Source organism: Typha angustifolia, chromosome 15 (genome assembly GCF_048772165.1).
Source record: "Typha angustifolia cultivar Huaian chromosome 15, ASM4877216v1, whole genome shotgun sequence".
In the NCBI taxonomy this organism is placed as follows: Eukaryota; Viridiplantae; Streptophyta; class Magnoliopsida; order Poales; family Typhaceae; genus Typha; species Typha angustifolia.
In genome coordinates this window covers 18067283-18084483 of record NC_133253.1, presented here as the reverse complement: position 1 = coordinate 18084483, position 17201 = coordinate 18067283, and the positions used below count along the sequence as shown (strand labels likewise).

Here is a 17201-nt window from a genome sequence, read left to right as displayed (position 1 = left end):
GAATATTATGATGGCAAATTATTTAAACATCTAGTTCCAAATTCCAGTATGCGAGTTTGAGTGTCAGACTGTCAGTACCATCAGAGATGTAAAAGTACATGAAATTATACTTGTATTCTATTAGAATAAAATTAAGACCACGGATTTCTGCCAAAGTTTATATTTTGTAACAGCGAGTTTTGATATGCTCGCACTTGGAAAACCATCTAAATATAGATTGCAACTGCGACTTCAGTTTTCATTCTCTATCAGCTCTCTTTCAACTATCAGCCCTTCATAACAAGGGGCATTCAAGATATATCTACATACCGTTATAGTGACAGTGATATTATTAAGTACCTAGTTCACTGTTGCCATGAAGATTCCCTTGCCTTTTGATAAATTTGTGGCTCATAAGCACTTACATTTTGGGGAGTGTGATGTGCAGAAAACCATCCCTGCATGTAAAGATGGACATTTAGAATATCATGCACTAATTCATAATTATTCATTTGTTTAACAATCCAAGCTCTATAGTATCACAGAAGAAGATCAACACAACCTTACAAGGTTTATATGATGCTTTCATCTTTTGAATATTTTCAATGTAAATGAAGAAGAGGAGAACAAAGTTACACTGCTATAGACTAAAGAAAGTTTACAAGACGTAAAAGAACAATTACCTATATGAGATGGAAGACAGAGTGATGAACATTGGGGAGATGGATGACTTACACAAATTTAGCTGCAACAGCATCCTTGTTCACGTCATTTGGAAGGGGCCAAACTACTCGATATGGACCTTGTAAGATCTCTCTTTGGTGATACATTGGATTGCAAGTTTTGGAACCAATTTGCACTGCCTGCCACTGAACTAATCGTTCACCTATTACAGTCAAGCTAGGAGCAAATGACACAGAAATCAGCATTATCTTACGATATAAACAAAAAGTAAATATAATTTGATCACAGAAAGTCAAATAAGTTATTTCTTATCCCAGGGCTAGTTGCATATGGCTTTTAGGTTTAAACTTTGTAAATTTTAGCCCCAAGAACAAACCACTTTTCAAATAGAAACAGAAGAAATGTTGCTTCACTATATAAAGTATTCTCACGCTAAACTTGATCTATCTCTGATAATTAACAAGTGAAAGCAACAAACATGCAAATTTTAAGAATTGAAGGTTCCTTGAGAAAATGTAGCATTTTGGATATCTTTACATATATATATATATATATATATAAAGATAATAAAAAAATGTTAGGTATAGATTATATCCAGAAAGAAATATTAGTATTTATTTGTGAAGCAAGAAAATGTTATTTGAAAAGAATGCTGTAAACTGTAAAGTGAAGAGATCATTATGTTTAGACATTCAAATTTAGTGGAAAGTTCAACTATGATGAGCTTAACTCACTTAAAAACTAATGCCTTAATAGATTTATTTGGACAAGAACTAGACCATGGAAATGATTTCTTGAAGAAAAGAATTATCATACTTTTGGTCATCCACTTGGACTTGTATATCAGCGATACTGACACCAGCAAGTTCTACCGTGACAACATATGATGACCCAGATTCTGCAACATCCATTCTTGGTGACCATGCCATTCCTGAAATAACTTTAATGGTTAAAATGACACTTCAAGTGACATCCAATTCATGTCATGACATCTTCACTCTAGTATAATAAAGCTCATGGTAAAACCAAAAGCTAACAAGATTACAAGAACAATGAGTATACATGATAAAAAATAAACAAAATAACTAAGGTCACGGGAGTTCTTGTAATTCTTAATTATCTCAGACAAGTAGAAATGCTTAGAAACATATACTTGACACATGTCAAAGGCAAAGCTGGAAAGCGCTGAGCCTGAGCCTAGTAGTTTGGATCCGATTCAGTGGATCCTTCTAGATTATGAAGAAACACGCAGATCCAAAACAATAGGCTGGTCCACCTAAATACAAGAGATTAGATAGTATCAAAACAAATTTGAAATGATCTTGTCAAATACTCTCAAAGGGGAGAATCCCACTTGCCAAATATTTTTATAAGAATTGACATGCAGTGGAGAATGGTCTTTTTAAAAGAGCATAGAGCACTAGTTTAAGATATCATTTGTGGAAAAAGAAAACCAAATCCACAATTCAATTTTCTTTCTTTCTGTTTCTGCTAATCATTTTAGCCCCTACATCTAGAATACGGGTGCTTAATAATTGTAAGAAATTTCTAGATGGAATACAACCTTCCTTCTCCTGTTGTAGTTGCTCTTCCTATCTGGCTAGTGGCTACTACAACTTAGTAGGGCATCTATTACTTTTGCAGCCAAATGGTATGTGCGTTAACTGTGTCAAGTTCCTATTCTAATTTTTACATGTGCCTGAAGTTACTAGCCTTGGGATACCAACTTAAGCATGACCAAAAATATAGTAATTTCCGATCAATCCCCTATTTCTTTTACATACCTATAGAATCAGACGTCTGTTGCTCTTTCTCAATCTTTGCATCTCTAGCAAATTTAGGAGCATCACATGAAGACAACACGGAATTCTGCTTCATTGGCGGCTTCGCACTTGAAGAACACAAGGTGGAATCATTAACCTGAGCCTGTCTTGCAAACTTGGGCTCTCCCAAATGCATGTGAGAAGAATCTACACTCCCGCAACAAGAAGAATTAAGAGGTCGGCACCGCTGAGAAGAAGCCCCAGGCTCAATTTTCTGAAGACATTAGGCATCAAAAAAGATCGAAATGGTCAGACATTTCAATTAAAAGAAAACCCTTAAATTATGTAAAATCTCCTAAAGCTATACTACCTCATTGCTAGACTGCTGCATATAATAAGCCTGTGATGCCGACCCTTGGCGGGCAAAAAGCAGTCTATTGTCACGCCTTGACACCATCGAGTTAAGAGTGCTGCTGCAATTCTGAGGAGAAACAAAATTTTAAATCGAGAGGATGCATGGGGCACAAAGAAGACAAGCAAACAGTGCAGGTGATGAGTGATGATAACAAATTCAACGCAAAAACGTAAGGGTCCCTTCTGCAAAAGTGTTCTTCGACTGATAAATCTAAAATTTGAGCCGAATTATCTAAAAGGGGGCAGTGTTTTTTGCATAAAGCTGTAGCGATATGCGAAAAGAAAAAAAACCATAAGACGAGTAATTAAGGATTACTTTCACAGCATTAGGTTCTACCCGGAAGACTTCTACCAACAAGCATGTGAAGCAAGCAAGCTTACAGAAGGAGAGCTAGTTCGAATATGTTTTAAGATTAGAAGGCAATACCATAGGGAGGAGTTGGGATATGGAAGCGGGGATCTCATTGGCGCCCACCAGATGTTCGAGGATATGCGTCAGTCTCCGCCGTGCCGTCGAATGTTCCATTATTCCTACAGACTACTACAAACACCAGAGAGAGATCTTTTTAACTGGACAGACGTATGCGGTATGCCGGGGTCTAATAAAAAGATCTTTCCCCGTCCTGTAATCTTATGTGAACGGCAGCTGCCAAAAATCTCTCTTCTTTTTTTTCTCCTCTTATTTTGGCACATAAATATCTTCGTTTTAATTATGTTGTGGAAAAGTTCCACCACTCGATTTACAAGTTCCTCCCTTTTGAGGTATTATACCCTTCAAATACGAGTTCATACTGTTTAACCCTTAACTATTCTGTACACCGAGCTTATACTCAATAAAAAATATCTCCTGAGAATCGAACAGACATTTACAGGTCCTAAATATTTCGGAAGATAAGCTGTATACTTTTCTTCTTTAGAATATACTGTGATAAGAAGCAATAATTCTAGGGGTGAATGTAATAGAATACCTCATCTGAACAAGACAACAATAATTGAGCAAAATCAAGTTCATCAAGGACCGTGTTATACGGTTTAGAAGGTAATCAACTAAGATACAGTGGCATGCAGTACTTAGGAAAATCAGAACTGAAGACAGAGATGACACTAACGACACTTGACAACAAGGAGTAAAGAAAGTTCTCTTTTAACCTTAAATAGGTCCTTACGAAGTTTGCCAATTTCGACGGTAACGTAGATTTCCTCTTGTCAACTATTGCGTAAATATGAGAGCATATTCACAAATTTGTCAATGATTTTACATCTGTACACGCTCATAAACTGTACAGCAGAGCAAATATATATCAAAACTCAAGACCACTGTTCAACTGAATGGAGATTGATGGTCGGCCGACATTGCCGAGGGGTGTCTCCACTCTGATAACCACACCTGAGCTCCCTACATTCCCATTCAATTTAGATCTTCCAATCTGCAGTGCATGACACAATATCTATTAAAAGTATCACAGTATAGAATACTGTAATGCATTTGAAAATAGACAATCAATCAACTGACCGATACAGAAGCAAAGGCAGAAGGATGAGCCATGTAAGAGTAGCCGCAAACTACACCGAGCTTTTCCTTAAGTGAATGGATGAGCTCTGCATGCAGTCCACGGTGCCTTCCACCCAAAGTAGGACATATGCTGAGAGAGAAGAAAAAACATTAAACACAACTGAAATGTCCATTATTAGTGTTTGACAGTAATAAGACAAGAAAGTAAATCAATTAAGTCCATTTCTTTTCACTACCAGCAAGATTAAATAAAAACACTATGTAGCTGAAGAAGCAACCAGTGTGATCTTGTTGTATGAATGGGCATGAGATTGAGGGGGTGATATTGAAGGCAAGGCTTTATTGAAAAAGGGAGACCTACATGCACATGGATGCTGAATAAACATCAATCCAATCACAGCTGTAATATCAGCCAACCATGCAGCTTCCATTATTTGGTCAGAGGTATTAAAATTAAATTGTGAAAATTTAAGAAAACTTCATGCTAAGTATCTAAATAGTTCAAAATGAACATATACACAAGAATTTAACTACCCAATAATCTCATGTTGGAACAAAGATTCATTTTCAGTTGCATTTTGCAATTGTGCCTTCCAGGCATTAGCTCTAATCAATGAGATACATCCGCCTAATGTATGTGATATTTCATGATTCTTGCATCCAGAAACATATAAAATCAAATGAGAATAAATGCATAAACAGATCAAATTGAAACAAAGTGGCTTACATACTTAATGGCGGAAAAAAGAATGCCAGGAGAAATATATGCAAAATCTTAGAACAATATTCTTTTCTTTGTTCTTGTTAGAATGTTAGTGCATATGTCAAGAAATAAGTCAAGGACACTAAACAAAGATTCAAGCAGATCTGAAAGATATTTACAGTCAGAAAAGAGAGGATAAGGAGAAACCCAGATACATTCCCAAGCAAGAAATTATCTAATGCAGTTGGCCTCCCCTATAACTTAAGTAGAATAGAGATGCCAACTCTTTTTTCCTACCTAAACAATTGCCAAAAAAAAAAAAATCTGAAAAATGTTACTCCACCCAAGATAATTGATGATTTTGGTACTCTTTCAGCTACAGGTCTTCCGTGTTCAAGGTAGGTTTTACCCATCTATCTTCAATTTTCAGGCAGATCGTCTTAAATTTCAAGGCCCAAATAGATACCGGGTTAAAATTAAAAAGTAAAGACCCTTGCTCCACTCAAGGTCAATTTGAAGAGGATATAGATGACATGATTTTGTACTAACTAGTACAAATACGGCCCCTAGAAAGTTGATAGAAAAGCTAAACTTGAGAAGCTAAAATACATGCTCTGCCACTTAATTTCCTGTCCTTCCCTTCTCTTGGTGGATATGCTCAAGTATTATGGTGCTAGAATGCAAGAAGATTATAATAACCTCAGTTAAGCATTTAATCTGCATACTGCTGAGGCAGATCCAGGGGGTAAAATGGAAATATAGACGACTTGATCAGCAAGTAAAACAGAGTCTCAGCAACATTATCAAGAAATATTAACTCATCCAAATCATCTAAGAAAACCAAAAATATTTACAACTTCAGATCAGAAGATAGCTTAAGGACAATATTCAGCACACCATCTAAAGAGGCCTTCTATTTCTACCAAGCTATTTTTGAAAGCAAAAACATAATAATGGTCTCTAATGTTCACTCAATCAATTCTCATTTTTCCTAACATGACAATGGTTTCTAATATTCAGTCATTCGCTCAATCAGTTCTCCATTCCTTGTAGAAACAACATTGTGGCCATACATGAGCAAACTATTGAAAAGAGAAGAACCTGTCAACTACCTGAATTGCACAGCTGGCCGCAACATGAGACCAGATCTTTTCCATGCCACAGTTTGCACAATTCCAACTGAAAAGGACTTATCAGGCCATTGCACAACTGGAGTAATGCGAGTACCCCGTCTGTTCTGCAGGAGAAAGTAAGAAACTAGTATTTTAAAAAGTTATCTGCATTGTAACACTCATTTAACAACGATCCGAAGTAGGAATTTGATAAATTCTTAATTCAGAAGGCAAGAAATACAAGGTGCAAATTAACATGGAAAAGAATAAAGAAGAATATTTTGTTCTTCAATATATTTTAGTGGTGGTGTTGGCAAATTAAACTGTATCTTGCATTGTCTTCCAATCTGAAAAACAAAAATGACTTGTTCTGTATTTATCAAAGAGTAATTCCAAAGATTGATTTACTGACTTCAGCCAACCTTGAAAGAGAAGCTGACTCTTATATCTCTAGGATACTGAGCTTGGGCTTGAACCAATCCACCAAAAACTGGAAGAAAAGCACTTGTAGTTAACCCCTTCCCAGCCACATATGTAAGTTGTCCATTGGGTAACTGCATGTCCATGAATGACTGAAAAACAACAAGAGAAGAACAAAACAGAAAGAATAAATTAAAGAATGAACAAGTAGAAGAATAACTGTTTGTAGAGCATATGCAATTCCAACAAAAAGACGGAATCATTTAATTATCCATCAAAAAGAGTTGTAGATGAACAATATACATGAACTTGATTTATAAAGATGTACATAACCAGAAAGACATGAACAGAAAGATTAAGTAAATATCAGAGACAGAATTGCTGTATTGATGTAATCTTTATGTCTTATCAACTATCAACACCTCTAAAAGTGATAAAAGATCAACAATAATCAAAAGTGGTAAGGTGAGAGCCTGTGCTAATGTGAAGGAATTATATATTCTCTTTTCTGTTACCTCAACAAATAAAGGTCAATATAGATGACAGGAAAATCTTTGGCAATAATCATGAATTTTCAAAACAAGATACTAAAAACTTGTATAAAACTTCCTAATTTAATGTTATTTTCATAGTTCAACTCAAACTAATATTATGAATGGTTAAGATGGTTCAATCAACTTCTCTGGTGCAAACGGGCTTTATTTGCCAGAGGTAGCTAAAAAATATCGGCAATACTTTTACACTAATAAATAAATAAAAATACAAGAGGAGAATGACCTACTAAAACAAAAAATAACATAGTATTGCTTCACAAGTTATCTTCTTGATAAATAACCTTGAATACTCTATGTAAGTCATTTTAAAACACTTAAATCAGTGTAATATGTATATCAGCTCAATGAATGAGGTCAGAACAAAAACTCAGTAGAAGAATTGGTCAACAAGCATCCATACCATCTCTTTGAGCAACTAGCAAAATCAAGTAACAACCTAAAAGACCAAAGAGAAATGTACTAAAACTTCAAAACAACAGTAATATTCTGAAAAGAAGCAACAAAGCAACTACATAACACAAAATAAAGCATTTATAAGAGAATAAGAGAATGAAAAGACAAACTTACACAGGAAAATGGGTTGAGACAAATCATTGACATCAACAACGATCTTCTATGTTTTGACCACAGAGCCGGACAGAGAGAATGCATTCCACTCTGTTGATAAATAGCTGTGGCATTATGAGAAGGTTTGTAAAAGGTGCCAATGAACTATATGCACAATCATGACAACATCCAGTGGAATTGATCATACGAGGATTGAGCAAATTTCATAACAGAACAGATGTGGCAGCAGTCCGCGAAGATATAGTTCAAACATGCTAGTCAAGGAAGCTTTAGAAAATAGATATATCAAATAATTGTCAAACTTTAATAAGTCATAAGAGGATCTGCCTAATTTATTATTAGGTTATGCTATTGCAACAAAGAAGAACCTTCTAAAAATCCAGTCAGGCTTGCATTTCTGAATTAAAAAGATGACAAGATTTATAAAGGAGTCCACTTATAACCAGGCCAAACAACAAAATTAAGAATTAAGTTAAAATCAGACCAAATAAAATGTTCAAAGTAGTTGCAAAAAGAATAGGAAGAAGTTAAGGACATGGAATCCATTACCACAGAAGCAAAAGAATTTGAACAACTTTAACACTTGCAAAAGGCAAATATTAGCTACAAAGCAAGCTCGACAATTGTGCTAGTCAATAGCAAATAGAGAAAAAGCTAAGAACATTCACTATGATTATTGGTGTAACAGTACTTGTCAAATCCAAATGAATATATACAAAAGGAATAATCACAATAAGTGAATGTGGAAATTGGCGATGGCCTGGATTTGAGCTGTTATGCATCCGGACCATTCGCATCTATCACTCATCTAACCAAACCAAAGACATTGACATTGGTTTACCTTAAAGTTTTATGTTCTATCAGGTGTGTCACCTAGATCCCATTCCAAAGGAATAGCTAACGGGTATTTCTTCTGCGATCTGACACAACAGATAGGATCAAGCTCAAACTCAAATTGGCAAGTTTGCGAAGTTCATTGCCTTCCCAACAATAAGGTATAGTAAGATCTAACATCACAAGTTTTACCATCAGATTTGACTAGAGAGTAATTCTTAGTTTTTTACAATTTTTATTTATGCACAAAAGCAAAAGAAGTAATGGCGACACTGCAACAGAGAGAAAAAAGTCGCAAGCAATTGATTTGTCTGCAGCCAATTAAAACTATGAAGTGAAAAACAGTAATATCCACAAAAGATCTAGACCATGCACGACAAGCTGTGCTTTTACTGAGTACTAACAGCTACAGTTATGTTACTAACGCGAAATTCATACCTTCTGATCGAAGCCATACCAAAGCAAATGTTGCTTTGATAGATGAACTGGGAAAAGAAGTGTTGTATCACGAACAAAAAGAACAGGTCCCAGCTGGACAAGGAAAAGAGGAGAACTCTCATTTCCAGAAATGGAACTACCATGTGATGCCTCTGCTCTCCATAGGTCTCCTCTTGCAACTAATGAACTTTCAACATTGTTCGTTCTGCTATCATATGTTGATGTCACATTAATGCTCCCCTGTATCCATTGCATATTCATCAGTGATTCTGGCGAATCTTACCAGAGAATATACCTGAGTGATTTTCTGAGAGAGTTGCAAAGAAATTTATCATCAACAGACAACAGAGCCTATGGAAAACTAAGACTTCAAGAACTAATACACTGTCCAAGTTGCATAGTTTATCATCAACAGAGATTGAAATGGTTAAAGTTTAAAGTAACCTTTCTCACAAATGTTTACATAAAAAATAATTATGAAAAAAGAACCACCTCCTACCTGTGGCTTGCCGAAATTTCCCAACCGTCTCGAATCGAAACCAATCCCCTCCTCTTCCTCCAACTCATGCAAACCCCGATTGCTGAATCGCTCCGCCACTAATCCAAACTCCTTTTCTCCACAACTACTCCGCATCTGAACGGCCTCGTCCTTCCTCCTCCGGTCGAGATCAGCCCTCACCCAGTCCGCGGACGCCACTCCCTCGTCCAACCGGAACGGCACCGGGAGCCGCCGGGTGATCTGCTCCACGAGTTCCGCTGCAGCGCCAGCGAGGCGGCAGCCGGCGTCGCGGGCTACAGCGGCGGCCGCGGAGGGATCGAGGGGACCGATAACGTGGTGAGACCGGACGAGGAAGGAGAAGCCGTGGACGAGGCGGCAGGCGAGGTCCTGGGCGCGGCGCTGCACTGCGTTCCATGCCTCGAAGGATCTCTCAGCCGACATGGCGAAACCTTAGAGTTTCGATCGGTATTTTGGAACGGGAGAGAAGAGGATTACGGTTTAGAAGGGAAAAGGGGAAGGAGAAGGAGATAAGGGTCCGCTCAGCATTGGGAGAGGCGGAGGAGAGGGGGGAGGAATTATAATTAAGATGTGATGTGTGTGGGAGTGGAAGAAATAGAGCAGAGAGTGCCAGTCGTATAACTGTGTGGATAATTGGCACGGAATAATAAGTTATTCCCGAAACTCGAGAATAAACAGAGGGATTATTTGACCGCTGTCGGAAGTTAAATAGGGAGAATTTCTTTTTACCGATCGAAGTTTGCACACCAAATAATATACCTAAATTTAAATAAACTATAAATTTATTAATCCTATTAGTTCAATTTTAGTCTATAAAAAATATTTTCCGAGTTAAGTTCTTTTTCTGTTCAAAAGTGTGGAAATGGAGATAAACGAACGACATGGTTTACTTTTTCTTCCCTAATTTAACCAATTATATGCGACTACCAAGTCAGGCTGAAAAGTAATTGATTTATTTCACAGTTCCCGGGATGCCAAGCATTTCAGATATAGGGAGGGAGGTCAGATCAGATCGCTAGATTCTTTTAGGAATCGCTATGTCTATCTAATAAATCAGGGATTCCATGCCAAAAACTCAACAAGTGATCACCTTTTGTTGATCTTAAGATGAATCTCATGCAATGCAACTGATAACATATTTAAAACCAAATCAAGATTCCTAGAGACAATTCACTTAACTAGCTCAGATAAAACAGATCAATATCCAAAATATGTAAAGAACCCTATCAACTTTTAAGACAATTAGAAGACGTAAAAGATCTTGTATCTCCTGGACCAATTAATCGGAATGCAATAATCACCCGAGCAGCAAAATGCGTGCCTTCTGCAGTAAATTTGCTGAATTTGTCACTCATATCATACTGCAGTTATCGTCCCTGTTATGTCCAAACAGATGAATGACAGAATGCAGAGCTGTAAGCTGAGATAAACTCAAATCTAATAACTTTACACGCCAGATTGTGATTCAGAGTTTAACTAATTCCTAGACAGGAATTATTAACTCAAAGCAGTATGTAGATTAACAGCACAAGCTTAATCTGGAGCCTACTTATAGTCCAAAGAATTACTCGCAAGGCTCTAAAACAAAGAATTGATGAATGAACAAGACAATACACATTTTCAAGTACGAGAAATTGGGTACAAGCAACGAAAGGTGAACTAGCATTCGATTGGTATAAATAAAAGAATGCCACAGAACAGCAATCTCTTCAGCAGATGGTACAGTCTCGTCCTGATACAATGTTGCCATCATTTTTCCCTGCCATATTCTCTAGAACGAACTAATTTGAGGACAATTGTGGCATAATTGAACTGTCTCCCCTAAATGATAGTTAGAAGATATCCGTTGTAATCCATGGGATGGTTTCCCTCTTTCGGCACCAGTGTCGATAAGTAAATTGAATAAAGACTCTCTCTCTCTCTCCCCCCCTTCTCTCTGACTTTTATCAGGCATCAGCTCTAGTCCTCGACCTCCCAAGAGTGAGCTCCAGATCATCTGATCCACATTCCTCATGTATCCTCTCTCCCTCCCATGCTTTCACGAGTCCTGTCCAGTGGTTATTGCCATTAATGCTGCTCCCAAATGCAAACTCATCCGGAACACCACCTGACATGTGAACATCAGTATGCCCAGAGCCACCTGCTATTACAGGGGAACATGTGCCGCTCTGCCCTGGTGTGCACACTTTTGAAGACTCCCTTCCTGTCATTACCTCCTTGCAAGGACCAAAGGGATTGGATGACACAAGACTCCTTGTAGGAGAAGATGGACCTGCGGATGAAATCTGCATTGCTGCAAGCCATGCTGGATCAGGACCAACCTGATGTCCAGGACTTTGTGGAGTCGAATTTGGTAAAGAAGTAAAATATGCACTGGCCCATGGTGGCAGGGTTCCTGACACATCCCAGTCAGATCCAATCCGGGGTGTAGAAGCTGTTGGGGAACTCAAAGGAGGGGTCACAGGGGCACTAATGGAACCACCATTAAGGAAGAGATGGTGTAGTTGTGAGAACTTAGATGAGGAAGCAGAGGAGAGGTTTTTGGCCCATGGAATGGGAGAGCTGCCATCATTACCACTGCCAAAATTATTGGCTTGCGCTATGTAGGAGGAAGATGAAGAGCTGGGGAAAGAAGAGGACGAAGGGCTAGGGTTGTACGACAAATGTGGGCTTGGCTGGTATGATGACCATGGACTCAGTGAAGCAGAGACTCCATTTACATCTGTTCGCTCTGATGGAGGCTTGCAACCCTGCAACAAGAACAAATGAGTAGGCAAAATTTGTCCTTTATGTTGCAGCTTCTGCACAAGTAGTTGCACAAATGAAGAGATGCAGATAGTCATTCAAGAGCTAAACTAGATGCCAAGAGAGTATTAGAATGCTTCTTCATGGTAAGCTAGGAGAAACACATCATACTATGGACCCTAGCAAATTTTAGCTCAAATACATAATGGCGGGATAAATTGCCAGGCTCTCAGCATTGGTTTTACAAAGTAGACATGCATCATAAAAATAACAGTCAGAAGGAATAATATGCAATTGAAGATCATATTGATAACTAGTTCTGAATCACATCAACATCAACATCGTAAAGGCTATGTAAACATTAGTCTCTTCCCCAGCTAAAAAGATCCTATAACACAAAAGGCAGTTGCATTGAGGAGGTCTATATTAAAGTGTGAAATCACAACTGCTTACAATAGGATTTGATATAATTCCTAGCGATGACCAACAATATAATTGTGAAACAGAAAGCCTGCACATCAATTTTTAAAAAGTATGAGCACAAAGGAAAGAAGACTACATTTTTCTGTTGAGCATCAAGTGTCACTATCTCATGGATCACATCGACACACCATATGTCAAAAGATGATGCCAGCAGCTCACGTAGGTACAGACAAATCCCCATTTTCCAAAAAGACAATTTTCCATTCCAGTAAAGGTTGCAATACAAGATGAATCTTTCCGCTACTGCCCTAGCATCAGAATAGCCAGATTACACAAACAATACAATGGCGGAGTGATAACAGTTTTAGACCTCTATTTCTTACCCTTTCATAAATTCAAACTTGTGCTTTAATTGGAACAATTATCAGTCAAACAATATCAAGAGTTTTCTCTAAATTAACTATTCTATTAATTAATGACTCTTCATTGCCTTTTCTTGCATACGACATCACACCAGATTTTGCAATGATCCGAAATTGGTGCACCCTATGAAGAATCTAAAGTAATAAGCATCTCAGAATTTGCTTTAGCCTAAGATTTTAAAAAATGTCATATAGTTGGATGATCTGGACCCATATTGCTTTTAAGTCTTTCCGATATTGTCAGAAGTCTCATATTAGCTGGTCTAAGTGCATTATATGAAAGTCAAGGGATCTTCCTAGTTCATAGTGTCCTAGTAGCAAGTGAACATAAATGCTGAAGATTGTAGAATAGGGAGGCTCACCGTAAGTCTCAAGAGTCCAGAATTCCTCTGGTTTGCTAAATGGTCATAAAATGTGTCTTTCTATCTCTATGAAGAAAGGGGAGACCCTAATGGACAATTAAGGCTCTCAAAAACAAATAATTCCTTCTATATCATATTAATTAAAAGTTCTTAAAGTTTTCCTATTGAGGGACTCTTAGGCTTTAATTTCTTACTACTTTGTGGCTCAACAGCTCCTTTAGTTTGTAGTTTTGAGCAAAATTGATAGGTAATCGGTTTAATCTAAAATGGATTGGTTTTTACAGAAAACAGACCAAAACAGATTGAGATGGAACAAGGCATTATATCAGCCCACTCGACTATTTCACAGCCCTTTAGTGCCCATTTCACTGAAGCAGCTAACCAAAATGATCGTGCCATTGGAATGGTTTATGGAGACACAGTATAAACAGGCGAAAACAGCTCAAGATGGAACAAGATCTTATATCAGCCCACTTTTGGTAGTTTTCCGCCATGTTGACTCTTTCACAGTCCTTTTTTTGCCCATTTCACTGAAGCAGCTAACCAAAATAATTGTGCCTTGGAATGGTTTCATGATGCCACAGTATAGTAGTGATATGGTAAGTGCAACAAACTTAAATTGTGCCAATTTCCAAGGTATGCCACCAGTTCATCCTAGTCTAACAAGAATGCCCTTGGCATGGCTTGGCAATGGCACGCCATCAGTAGAAGTTTTTTATGGTATTTTCTGATATAAAATTGTCAAAGCTACCTAACAGATCTAACTTAATCATGCACCGGCATTGGCATAATTCCTAGGAAATTGACGTGGTGAGTGTAGAACAAGAGAAAGGAGTATGATATTATCTACTATCTAATAGATATGTTGATGTTATCAAGCATAGGTAATATGGAGAGAATACTAGCGTGAGAATAATCAGAGGAGAGAGTATTACATATAATCTTGGGGTTGCACTACATTTTGGCATCAAGGCTTTTTGTTTACTCTATTTAAAGATAAATTAAACTAGCACACTCAATGTGAGAGCAGATAGTGTGTATTACTTGCTGATGATATCATTCTGATTCATGAATCGAAAATAAGATTGAATACAAAATTAGAAGTACAGAGAAGAAATTTAGAATCTAAATGTTTTACAATGGAATGTAATTTTAGCAAATTAAGGCATCAAAATAAAGAAGGAACCATTCTTGATGGATAAGAGATACCTAGAAAGGAGTATTTCCATTACTCTATCTATAGCCCAAAAGAGAGGAGATATTGATGAGCGTATTGCCAATAAAATCATAGCAAGATCATTAAAAATGAAAAGGTGTTTCTAGCATGTTTTGTGATCGTCATATATAACTTAAGTAGAAAGAGAAATTTTGCAAGATGGCCATATTACCTATAAATTTTATAAATTCGAACATTTGACAACTAGAGAACAATATATTCAAAATGTTGCAATGAAAGTTCTAAGTGGATAAGTGGTGTTCAAGAAAAGATAGAACAAAGAATGTCTACCAATAGAAGATAGATTATGTGACAATAAATTAAGATGATTTTGACATGAACAGCGGAGACATGTAATGCGCCAGTGCAAAGCAGTAATTTATGCAGATAAAGATTGCACAAAACTAAGTCTAAGTTTGAGTCAATAGTCTCTGAACACTGAGGAAATTAGTCGGAAAACACATCATTATAACGCTTAATTGGCACAAATTTGATGGTACTATATACAAAATAGTCATACTAAAAGCTTCATTCCAAATTACCCTTTCCATTATTGAATCTGACCATCACTTCTTCTTTTCTTTTCTTTTCTTTTCTTTTCTTTTCTTTTCTTTTTTTTTTTTTTTTTTTGCTTCAAATGATTGTTGGGAGTGTTCATAAGTTCAATAGGTTAGAGATGATATAAGTCAGATACGGTTCAAACCAAGTTAAGCCAGTAGTATTTTCATAATTTGCTAGATAAAATTAAGCTAGCAAGGACAGACTAAGGTCAAAGCCTGCTACCAAGACTCAGTATGTTGTTATTTTAAAATTCTCGATGAATGCAACGGTTGATCCAGAACTATCGGAAAAGGTACTATTTGAGCAAGATGAAGTGAATATTGCAGAGTCTGTAACGAAGAACTATCATTCAACTTCTACTATACTTCAGAAATGCAACTCTATAGGAGAAAAAAAAAACAAAATTGGAGAAAAGGCAGCTGAGATCACCTTCCGGTAAGTAGTTCCGTCGGGCTCAACGGTCCACCCCGCCTCGTCGCAAAGAGCCTTGAGCACCTCGTTGTTGTCGCAGTGCTTGGGGAGTTTGTATCCGCCGTACATCCTCAGCCCGGCGTAGATCTTGGCGGCGATCGCGCGGCGCCGCCGCTCCCGCCTCTTGTTGTTCTCCCTCTCCCTCCAAGTCGGCATCCTCGACCCCGACGTCATCCCAAACTCCCACGAGAAAACCTAATCGACTCCCCTCCGGAGCTACCGATCCGATCGAATCGCTCGGCAATCGTTGGACTCTGAGAAGAGGAGGCGTAGGCGAGCTCGATCTGAGGGAGAGAGGAAGAGAAAGGGGGGACTATGTAATACAAGTCGGAGATCAGCAGGATTTAGGGGAAGAGGGAAGGAGAGGATGCATTGAAATGGACACTCAGAGGCCGAGAATTACATGTCTACCACTGTACGGGGATGGGAGATAGGTGTGTGGAGTGGAGGGTATAATAGGAAGGGCGAGTTGATAACATCGTGATGCAGTATGGACCCGGAAATTTAGCAGATGTTGCGAACCCGGGCACCATGTGCTTGTCAGATGGAAAACGCTTCTAGCTCTTTATTGCTACCGTTTTCAGTTTCTAATAACAGCACATTTACTTTTCTTTTTCTTTTTCGATCATCATTTCTGAGCAAGTAGCTTGTAGGTTGTACAATGAGGTCACTTTGCCCGTATATAATTAAAAAGGATTTGTCTTTATTAGCCGATGGTAGAACTTAGGATGTCATAGGTTTGATTAATGGATTCCTTCGACGAACAGAAACTGCTTAAAAAAGATCTGGACTATGCCAATGCCGGACACACTAAGTGGCTCTGGCTGGGGCCAATATCCTCGAAACCACCGTTCCGAAAACCAATCACCTCTAAGATCGCTCTGCGGTGGTAGCCCAATTAAGCCATCATATTTCGTAGCTTTTGGCGTTTACAAAACCACGTAACACACTGCTAGCAAATATTTACAGTATTACATGAGGCCGGCCTTGATTTAATTTTGAACTGCCTCCTCAACAGACTCAATTCTCCCAATTTGCTGAGCCTCAAGACCGCTCAACACCGACCTACTCTCTGATGCCTGAGAGCACATTTAGATACACCTATAAGGTGGTTAAAGTCTATGAATAGGATTGCCATGAGGATGGCCACCCCCAAATTCCTTCCAAAATAGTCCCGCAGTCTAGAAATTCAAGTCATGTGACCTCAAAATGGACAGGATGTTTAATTAATTATGTCCGAGTCTTTATTCAACGAGACTAACAATGGGAGTGCTCAAAGCCAGTTCGACTCAGAACCTTATTGTCAGGGTAACATCTGAACCCAATTGGGTTAGCAAAAGCCTGGTCACCAGATTCTTCCGTTTGTTGGTGAAATCACGAGATAGGCCGAGTGCTCGGACACCGCAAGCACATCAACCGCTATGATCCTCTCCCTCCAAGCTATCAGGATACCACCCAAAAGCACCAATCGATGGGACACAATCTATAGTCACGGCCAAACTT

At 38.1% G+C, this 17201-nt stretch overlaps 3 protein-coding genes across 4 annotated transcripts; all 3 read right to left on the bottom strand.

Annotated features, from left to right (window-relative positions):
- Positions 1 to 95: 95 nt before the first annotated feature.
- On the bottom strand, positions 96 to 3460 carry LOC140779954 (uncharacterized). The gene is made up of 6 exons (XM_073125305.1): positions 3268 to 3460; positions 2797 to 2907; positions 2448 to 2700; positions 1480 to 1594; positions 715 to 879; positions 96 to 437 (listed from the first exon to the last, which is right to left on the bottom strand). Exons 1-6 carry the CDS (start codon positions 3364 to 3366, stop codon positions 401 to 403), a joined length of 780 nt encoding a protein of 259 aa, XP_072981406.1. The 5' UTR covers positions 3367 to 3460; the 3' UTR covers positions 96 to 400.
- A 322-nt stretch (positions 3461 to 3782) lies between these two features.
- Positions 3783 to 10079, bottom strand: LOC140779602 (uncharacterized). The gene is made up of 7 exons (XM_073124758.1): positions 9481 to 10079; positions 8982 to 9221; positions 7710 to 7799; positions 6591 to 6740; positions 6169 to 6293; positions 4354 to 4483; positions 3783 to 4267 (listed from the first exon to the last, which is right to left on the bottom strand). The coding sequence occupies exons 1-7, from the start codon at positions 9919 to 9921 to the stop codon at positions 4142 to 4144; spliced, it is 1302 nt and encodes a 433-aa protein (XP_072980859.1). The 5' UTR covers positions 9922 to 10079; the 3' UTR covers positions 3783 to 4141.
- A 996-nt stretch (positions 10080 to 11075) lies between these two features.
- Positions 11076 to 16113, bottom strand: LOC140778080 (protein BZR1 homolog 3-like). 2 transcript variants are annotated; one of them, XM_073122613.1, is made up of 2 exons: positions 15657 to 16113; positions 11076 to 12299 (listed from the first exon to the last, which is right to left on the bottom strand). In XM_073122613.1, the coding sequence occupies exons 1-2, from the start codon at positions 15870 to 15872 to the stop codon at positions 11445 to 11447; spliced, it is 1071 nt and encodes a 356-aa protein (XP_072978714.1). In that variant the 5' UTR covers positions 15873 to 16113; the 3' UTR covers positions 11076 to 11444. The 2 variants fall into 2 exon arrangements, with proteins under 2 accessions (XP_072978714.1, XP_072978715.1); XM_073122614.1 differs by having other exon boundaries at positions 11076 to 12248; positions 15657 to 16092.
- Positions 16114 to 17201: the final 1088 nt, after the last annotated feature.